Source organism: Carassius carassius, chromosome 4, assembly GCF_963082965.1.
Source record: "Carassius carassius chromosome 4, fCarCar2.1, whole genome shotgun sequence".
NCBI lineage: Eukaryota > Metazoa > Chordata > Actinopteri > Cypriniformes > Cyprinidae > Carassius > Carassius carassius.
Window position 1 is genome coordinate 24,074,414 of NC_081758.1, and position 10,438 is coordinate 24,084,851.

At 36.5% G+C, this 10,438-nt stretch overlaps 1 protein-coding gene across 6 annotated transcripts in view; it reads right to left on the reverse strand.

Moving 5' to 3' along the window:
- The window catches only part of LOC132139549 (latent-transforming growth factor beta-binding protein 3-like), a 33,521-nt gene extending 31,505 nt beyond the window's left edge, over positions 1 to 2,016 (reverse strand). For all 6 annotated transcript variants that reach the window (XM_059547987.1, XM_059547990.1, XM_059547985.1 and 3 more), the window contains exon 1: positions 1,020 to 2,016. In XM_059547987.1, coding sequence (XP_059403970.1) covers positions 1,020 to 1,260 — 241 coding nt within the window. In that variant the 5' untranslated portion in view covers positions 1,261 to 2,016. The remainder of the gene's footprint in view (positions 1 to 1,019) is intronic.
- Positions 2,017 to 10,438: the final 8,422 nt, after the last annotated feature.

Below are 10,438 nucleotides of genomic sequence, written 5' to 3' on the forward strand. Positions count from 1 at the left end.
AAAACACACAGGCATCCAGCAGACAAAATTAGAGAGAGCAAGAGGGAGAGAAAGAAAGACAACACACCAAATGAACCTGCTGAGAGGGAGAACTAAAATAACCATCACTTCATCACAATACTAATGAAAAACCCAGACAAAAATGTTGAGCTAAACTTACCCACACTTACTTACAGATATACTCTCTAAGCATATCAGCTCCTGGCATTCTTTACTTGAAATAACAAACTGGTACAGCAACCCTTGCAGAAGGGGGTTTCTCTAACATACAAATATTTTAAGACTGTGTCGACTGCAAGTGTGTGTTTATGTGGACAAAGAGAATGTGCATGTACAGTATGTGTGTGTTTAAGAGAAGAGAATGTGTGTGTGAGCAGTGCAGATCTTGCTGCGTAGACTTTATGGCACCATGCCTTACCCCATCCAATCTGATACAGCTCAGAGTTAGAGCTACACTTCCAACCAGACAATATGCAGAAACCATTAAACGAGAGTGAGAGAGAAATAGACGGAGAAAGAGAGAGGGGGTTATTATTGCATTTCCATTCACAGACTCACATGCCATAGGCTATATTCAATCATTAAGTTTGTACATTAAAGGGACACTCACTCAAAAATAAAAATTCTGTCATAACTGATTCACACTTCCAAACCCTCATTACTTACTTTCTTAGGTGAAACACAAAAAGACATTAGGCAGAATGACAGGCCCAGTCACCATTCACTTTCATTGTATGGAAAAAAAGACACGGTTAAAGACAATCGAGACTGTGGAGGTTTCAGTCACTAATATTCTGCCTACATCTCCTTTTGTGTTTTTACTTCAGAAATAAAGTCACGCATGTTTGAAACAACATGAGGGTAAGAAAATACGTGATTCAAGGTGAAATGATTATTTTTGGGTAAAGTAGGCTATACCTTTAAGGTCCTTCATCCAAGTGTGGCAAAAACTCGTGAGCAGTCCTGTCAACAAACCAAACCGAATAATCACCGTTATAAACTCGTTTGAATCGACTTACCGACTCTGAAGCCTGGCCCGGTCAGTGTGTCCGCCGACTGTCCGTTTTCACCGATGAGAGTCGTGTTGTTGCCCTGCTCGCAGGTGTCCTGACACTGGCCCTTTAGACACGTCCGTTTGCAGATGAGTGGCGCGATGACCACTTTGAAGCGCTCGCGAGTGGACGCGCGCTCGCCGCACAGAGCCAGCCGCTGGAGCGCGAGCCAGATGAGGAGCAGATGGGAGAGAATCAGCGAGGGCATGCTGGCATCCCTCAGTGCCAACACAGGGCATTCACGCTACCACCCCACAGTATCTCCCCGAAAAGCCTGCACGGATCAGAAAGTCCTTCCTGGAGCCCCGTTTGGAAAATTTACACAAGCACGCGCTCTTTTCCCAAGCAGTGCTGGCAATGAAAGTCCTCGCGCAGAAAGTTGTCCTGATTCCTTCCTGCCTCGTTTCAAGTAAGAAACTTGACAAATCACGTCCGGTTCGGTATATAAAAAATACAGATTATCCGCGTCGAGGCCGTTTGCGACATCTTTAAAAGGCTTTTTGAAATCCGTACATGTTTTAAAAGGCAACCTGGCAGTGGAATAAGATGAAAAACTCCTCATTCCTTAAGGCATAGTTCTCAGTCTCTGCGTGGATGGCGTGTGTACGTATCGCAGTTTGGGAAAGTTAAGGAGGAGGAGAAGCAAAGCGAGAGCCAATCCACGGGCAGCCGAGCTGGCGCAGGGCCAGAGCAGCACAGCAGCGGGACTCACAGCGGTTTTGACGTCGGTGCTTTTCCTAGTCACCTTTTCCCCTCGTTTCGAACTCATCAAGCGCCCGGTGACGGTGCTGCGCGCGATTTTCCTCTGCAGTCAGGTTCAATAAACACGAAAATGACACTAAAATGACAGTGGAAATGCCAGCTAACTTTTCCATGAGCAACACTAATTTCTACTGTTTACTATTTGAGCGGCGCAAGAGCGCAGGTTACCACGTGATTTCCAATTCTTGCAAGACGCCTCCAACAACAACAAACAAACAAAATCTAACACCTCTGCTGAAAAGACCTATGCTGGTTCATTAGTCTTAACTGGTCTTCCAGCTTGCTCGGACAAACCTGTTGACTGGTTTTAGATAGATTTTGTCAGCTTGGACGGGCTGGGACACAAACTAAATTAAACTGTCTAACCTTCAACCTAAGGGCGTAGGTTACTTTGGGAATGTTTTTTTATTTATTATTATTGTAAAACACAAAGAACTAGAACAGTGATCCCTTTTAACTATTTGCAAATAATATTTTAAAATATGCATACATTCACATTTATTTGTATTCATAACATTCAGTTCAAAACGGCCATATCATAATCACTAAATATTACCGTCGGTCCTTAAATATTAATATAGTTTAATAGGCTATAGTGTTTCACTACTTCCACCTTGCTCTCTTTCAACGTCGGAACTGACGATTTCTGAGCTGGAATGCTCTGCTTCTGTGAACTACTTTGATTTGATTGGCCATCTCAATAATTTTTACATTGATTGGCGCTGTTACCACGCAGAGGAACACCAACCATAAAATGTAACGATTAAAACTTGTTTTGTCATCCATAACAACAAACAACAGTACTGCGCAATGGAGTGCATCAGAGCAGTGCAAGAATTTCAAATATTGATGTCATTACATGCTAATTATTGGGGTCATGGGGGTTATGGCCCTGCTTCAAAAAACCAACCATTCTCTTCTTTTTTCAGCAGGGATAATTGTGTCATGACATTCCATTAAGTATTATTATACATGTATACAATTAAATATTAACTTAAGTTGTTTTGAAATTACCCCCCCCCCGCCCCCCAAAAAAAGGAAACTCAAGAAAATTTGATTTTATAGAGACATGTATAAACAAGAAGGGAGAGAGGGAAAATGAGCAAGAATAAATAACGAGAGTAGAATGATGTAGAGGCAACATAGAGAAAGTGAGTTGAGTCACTTCCTTTAAGAAAAGTGAGAATGTTTGCTTTCATTCACTGAGGAAATGACTGCATGAGAGCTCCTCTCTCTCTTTCTCACACACACACATCAAGTTCACAGGCAGATCTTACATTTTTGGCTACACATAGGCATGCAGCTCTAAAACCCAAAACAGACATGCACAGTTGCTTAAACACACTATAAGAATTTTATGCTAAAATACACACATGCACACAGAGAGCAAAACATAGAAAAAGCAAGTTGTTGCATGCCAGCCTCTATTTTTTTAACACAGAGATATAATGCATTCCAAAAGCAACTTTCCTTATAAAGTCCTTATAAAATATTATACTGCCAGTATAATAATTTCACTGTCACTAACGGTTAAATTTTTATTGCCTTTACAGAAAAAAATAATAATAATTTGGTAAAAACATAATATGAATATATTACATGAAAATTATAGTGCAATGATTAATGCAACATTAGGCATCCTAAAACTGCAACAGGACGCCAACACTTAAAAATAAATAAATAAATAAAGGTTCCAAAAGGGGGGGGTTTCACAACATAGAAGAGTTCCTAAAAATCTCTCAGAGAACAGTAACCTTTATTTCAAAGAGTGAAGGAGAGTTCTCACAGGAAGATAACCTCAACACAACTTACTGTACATGAAAAGCTCTGTTAATGAAAAACAGTGATTGAATAAGCACTATAACAGTCTGATGACACAATGAAGTGGGACGAGCACTCAGCCCAACAAAAGTTACCCTCAATGTGACATTAAAACCTGCTTACTGCAGCATGGAGAGCAAGGACTGTGGTCTGGAGGCAGAGTGTGGGCTCAAAGAGCAGAGTGGTCCTGACTTACGTCACAGAGACTATAATAACGCCTAAGCGGACACATGAGTCACTTCACCATCAAGAAGGGAGGAGAGCTCAAACATCAACTAAATGTGGCTGACCGATTTCTCATCGTCTGGGGCAAAACAGCACAGTGGCATTTTAACAACGGAAATCTCTGGGGTTTAAAGAGATTGATGGGGATCTGTAGAAAAACAAGCCTGACAACAGATATAAAGCAGATTCTGTGTAAGGTACAATTCTAAAAAAATTTTAACTGGCTGGTGTAAAGCTGATGTTACACATGCTGTGGAATTATAAACTTTTGGGGTCAGTATGTTATTTTCCTCAGAATAAAACACTTCTTCATTAAGGACACATTAAATTCAGCAAAAAGGGACATTTTTAGTTACAAAAGAATTCAGTTTCACTTTATTTTGATGGTCCCTTTAACACATTCTGTTGAATACAAGTATGTTGCACCTACATGTCTGCTATCTCTCATTAGAGTATTAGTAGTGTATTAGTAGACTGGTTTGGAGTGTTACAAGCTCTTGGTGAATAAAGAAGATCTATAAAGTTGCAAAGACTAAAGTTTCAAATCCAAAGAGATATTCTTTATTAAAGTTAAGACTAGTCCTCACCCCCCTGAAACGCCTCGTTTAAACACGCCCCCACATGTCTACTTTGCATAACACCGCCCAAATGTTCATGCAAATAAAGAAGGCGTAACATTGCTTTTTGTATTGTTGCCACCGCCTTCATGTTGTGGAGATGCTGTGTGTTTCGTTGTGATAGCGAAACTACTGTTTGTCCATCTGATCCGTGCTGGAGGAAATACATCAACCTCTCGCTGTGGATTGCTGGATTGGCTTTCACTGTGGATGATGTGAAGTCAGCCCAGGAAAGTCATATGTATCCTTCGTCGAATCCACCCACCTCGCCGTTTTCAAATCCGCAGTGTGTCACACTTTATGGAGGACTGTTTCCTGAACGTGCATAGTAGCCAACAAGGGGTCTGTACTCAAAGGCTGTTCTATAAAGTGGGGCCGTTCCAACAAGCTAGGACAGTCTGGTGCTTACTCACAGCCTGTAAGTAATTTTTTTTTTTTTATATTTAAATAATTTTCCAATGATGATTCAAATGCGAGTTTTGAGTGTAGAATAGGTTTGTGATGTGTTGTTGCTCTGATCACAAATGCAGACATGGTTTTATGTTTACACAGTGCAATATGAAATGCAAGGAATAGAAAGACTCCACAATCAGTAATTATGTCCCAACTGGATGCAACAAATGCCTAGTTTGTAATGGGTTTTATTGGTTTTGTCTCATTGTGCTGGGAGACGGCATCACAGTATGGTGAGGGGCGTAGCATTTCTGTCACATGCTTGAGGTACTCAGCCAATCACAACACACTGATAGCTGGCCAATCAGCATACACCTCGCTTTTCAAAGCGATATGTCAAATCGACGTGTTTCAGAAAGGCGGGGCATAGAGGAGTAATAATAATGCACATTATGAGGAAAATAACGCTTTTTTTTTTGTTTGTTTCTTTACCTTGAACTGCATAAACACATAACACAAAAAAATTTGCATTACACCTAATACACAACATAATGTTCATTTTAGCAACGTCATATGTCCCCTTTAAGCAAACAGTCTAGTACTAATACTCTACATGTATGTGCAACATTACTTATTGTCAACAGAATTTTCAAAAGGGACCATCAAAATAAAGTGTTAACAAGAATTCTATTTCAAATAAATACATTCCATTTATCAGAGAATCCTGAAAAAAAAACAGTAACACTTTCTATGAAGCCCGTATTTATAATACATTATGAGGGTATTCTTAAGGCATTATAATGAATGCATAATGCATTATAAAAAACCTTATAATATGTTGTATCATCTCATGAATATTCATAAGAACAGTTTTAATATATTATAATATTTACTTAGTTGTGGTTATAGATTTTAAGAGTATGATGATTTATAACACAATGAACATGTTGCATCAACTTTTACAATGGATAATACTTTTCAGAGTTATAATGTATTACAAGTCTTTTAGCAACACCATATGTCCCCTTAAAACAAACCATCTACTCTAAATGTATGCGCAACATTACTTATTGTCAAGAGAATTTTCAAAAGGGACCATTTTTTCTGATGCCACTTTACTTAAAGCGGTCAAAGTCCACTTATAAGTAATAATAATAATATTAATAATAAAAAAAAAATTATTTCAAACAGCCATAAGATTTTGTTTTTATTGTAATTATAATAATAATTTATTGTTGTTATATCAGTTTTGATTGTACCCTTTAGACAGCTGTTGATAAGTGCACTCTGCAACTACATACTGTATCAGCAGTCATTAGAGTATTAGTATTTCTGCTACTGTAAATATATGCTAACACTTTAATTTGATGGTCAACCAACAGATAAACTGACTATAAGTGTCTTTGCAAGTACTTCATCTTATTCAACTATACTAGATTCAACCATTCTCGAGAATATTAATATTCTAACGAGAGTTAGTTGGCATGTAGTTACAAAGTTGCTTATAGTCGATTGATTAAGGGGACCATCAAAATAAAATCTAACCATATAAAACATTGCAATTTTTTTTCAGTTTGAGTATTAAGTTCTAGGGGTGCTCCGATATATATGTGTAGTAACAGCTTCTCTATGTGAAATCAAGCACCTGATGGAATTTACCGCTGATTAGAGAACCGGCTTTACTGAGATGCGCATTAATGATCGGCCGATATATATCGGAGCACCCCTATTAAGCTAACATCAGTTACTTAACATTAGCTCCACATGAAACACTCAAATAACACTCAACATCTAACCACTCACAAGCTGATCTTAAATAAACAATGTCAAGATATGATACAGTCCATTATACTGTAAATGAAGTAGATTTAATATGGTGTTCAATGTGTGTTATAAATTATCATACTCTTAAACTGGAAATACATAAGTATTATGACGTATTATAATTGTTGTTATGATTATTCATGAGTTGATATAACATATTATAAGGTTTTTTATAATGCATTATGTCTTCATTATAATGCCTTAAGAATAATCTTATAATGTATTATAAATTTAGGCTTCATAGAAAGTGTTACAAAAAACTTTTTCTAAAAAGATATAAAGCAGCAAATCTGTGTTTATGTTTTTTTTTTAGCTCCAAATCATTATGTTAGTATGATTTATAAAGGATCATGTGACTGGAATTATGGCTGCTGAAATGTCAGCTTCAATGGAGTAAATTATATTTATAGATATTTAACTATATGAAAAAACTATTTTCTATATTTAATATATGATTATATTACAATATTATTGCTTTTATTGATCAAATAAATGCAGATTTGGTGAGCATAAGAGATTTTTCTTTTAACAACCTCAAACTTTTGAATTGAATAGCACATAAAAATTCTAATGATTTTATGACTGAAAAAAAAAAGACTAAACTAAAAATGAACACAGGATAACCTACATTGTTGATATATGAAGGAACCCTATAAAAGCCTTACTAATGCATTAATGATAACGGATGTTCCAACACAGATTTGTTCAAATTCAAATGAGTCAGACTGTCTCACCCCAGCATTACCCAAGTCAACACACAGAAAAGAAAGACTGTTCTTAAAACTGTAAACAAAGACTATACATTATATATAGTTATATATGCATTATAAATACAGTCAGAGGAAAATGTGTCTAATTTCATCCCATGAATTCCCTCACAAATGCCCCTACCTATAACACTGACTTTTTTTTGTTTTTTGTTTATTTGACTAGGTTCATGTGCCCTGTTTGCAAACATGCATTATATTCTCACCATTTTGTTACACCACTGCTCATTGATACAAATATCTATATGTAGCCAACCACATGGAAGAAACTCAAAAAAAAAAAAAAAAAAAAAAAAAAAAAAAAAAAAAACCGAGGAAGAAAAGGGATTTAATTGACTTTGAATGTGGCATAGTTATTGGTGCCTGACTGGCCAGTCTGAATATTTTTCGAAACTGCTGACCATTAGGATTTTCATGCACAACCATATGGTTTACAGAGAACGGTCCGAAAAGGAGAAACTACATAGTGAGCAGCAGTTCTGTGAGTGAAAATGCCTTGTTGATGTCAGAGGTCAAAGAAGAATGGCCAGACTTTGAGCTGATAGAAAGACAACGGATTCTCAAATAACCAGCGGTTACAATCGTGGTATGCAGGGGGGCATCTCTAAACACAAAACCTCGAAGCAGATGGGCTACAGCAGCAGAAGACCACACCACATTTTCTTGGCACATTTTGGGTCCCTTAGTACCAACTGAGTATTGTTAAACACCACAGCCTACCTGAGTGTTGTTGCTGACCACTTCTATCCCTTTGTGAACACAGTGTACCCACAGTGTACAAAAAGCTCAGACTGGTTTTTTGAACATGTCAATGACTAACAATTGCATGATAGTATTTCAATATGGACCAAAGAATGTTTCCAACACCTTGCTAAATCTATGCCATGAAGAATTAAAGCAGTCATGAAGGCAAAATGGGGTCCAACCTGGTCCTATAGCAAGATGTACCTGATGAAGTGACCAATAAATTCAGTGCCCATCTAAATCACAAGAATCTTGCAAGAACATTTTAAATTCAGATTTAATAATCAATACATTTGAATTTTTTATCTACATTTTTATAGTACTGTTGGTACATCATTCTGAATATGAGTGAAGTTTACTGTTATAGATATTAAGGAGATGATGACTTTGCCCTTCTTAATTAAAGAGTATAATGACAGAAAATACATACTGAAGACTATGCAAGTACAGATGTTATAGCAGAATTGTTTTATTTTTAAAGAAAATTGACCTGTATTCTATCTTACAGTGAATTATAATTGTTGAGAGATGAAAGATTACAGTTGAGCATACTATATATTGAAACTAAACTAAAATGTGATTCTTCCCCTTCATTTGGCTGAAGTTGTTGTCCCTCAGCTTGTATTACAGCATTACACTGAAAAGGTTGCAGACCAGCCCAAAACACTGGTCTAGTAGTAATCAAAGTTCCATTCTGCATATTTACCAAGGAAGAGGCCAATGATTGTTTCCACTGAAGATGTTTGGAGTGTTAGCTACAGTCATCTTTCTTGAACTTCTTGTTGAATCAACTAGAGATGGACCACAACCTTCAAACATCTGCAACAACATAGCTAAACTCAACATCACATGTGGGCACAGAAACAAAAGAAATATTGTAACAAAGTAAACGGTTTAAATAGTTCAGACTTATTAAAACACCTGTCACAGATTTTTTTAAGTCCAGTTTCTGGCTTGATTTTTAAGACTAATCTATTTCAATTCAATGTACAGGATATACAAGTCAAATGTACAAAATGACATTTCATGAAATATATATAAGAAAAAAAACTGTCTAAAAACTGAGTATTGACACCATGGCCACAACAAAAAACTGTCTCCATCTTTGGAGGAGAACCAACCAAAAAAACAAAAAACAAAAAAACAATAACCTTGGCAGTTACAGTCTTTTTCTCATTTATTCAGTAGAGGGCAGCACTTTTAAGGTTAACTTGATTCCTGTGCTGGCTCATTATACCTCAACCTTAAGGAGAAGCCTTCATTCTTCAAAACAATCTGCATTTTGCTACATAACGTAGTAGATATGATATGTAGATACATAGATATGTAGATACATTTTTACAGATGAGTCATCTGAACTCAGATTAATTAACCCTGGCAGTCACAATTCTCATTCTTTGGATCAGCACCCTGTGAAATAACCTACACCTTGAAAACGAAACCCTCCAAACACTTAAATCTAATAATGCACTGAACACCATTAAATGATATAAAGGTGAAGAACAAAAATTAAAACAACACTACAGCTCTTGAAGAACATCTGTGATGGAGCCTGTGCAATATAACCACAGATTAATGTGTTCATTGTAGCTTTTTCTCTAAAAGAGGGCACATTAAAATGATTACCACATCAATGATGACACCCATAAAATGTGTGAGTAATGGATCTTATGATACCCTGTTAGCCCCACTGGAGAGTCAACAGCCCCTACACTAAAACACAGTACACACAGAAAACAAAAGCTGCAAGTCTACATGCCCTGGTCTATACGATGTGACATCTGAGATGACAATATAATATTTACTTGAAGGTATTGGTTATTTGAGTCATCATGATCAATTTACATAACCACATTGCTAAATAATGAGCTTGTTGTTATAGGTTTCAAAGTTAATCTCTACAAGAAAGTGTTGCCCCAGACTGTTTTTTTAAAAAGGTCCTGGACAAGATGTAACCTCTGTTGTATAGTTAGCCACATTTTGATTTAGAGTAAAAATAAAAAACAAAACAATTTAATAGTTCACCCACAAATGAAAATTATCGTCATATTAACTCAATTCTCAATTTTTTTCATAGTATATTAGTTTCATTCTTCTGTTGAACACAAAAGATTGTTGGTAAACAAACAGTATTTTTTTGTTTCCTCAACATTCTTTTTCAAAATATCTTATTTTGTGTTTAACAGAAGAAAGAAACTCATACAGGTTAGAAACATTTTGAGGGTGAGTAAAT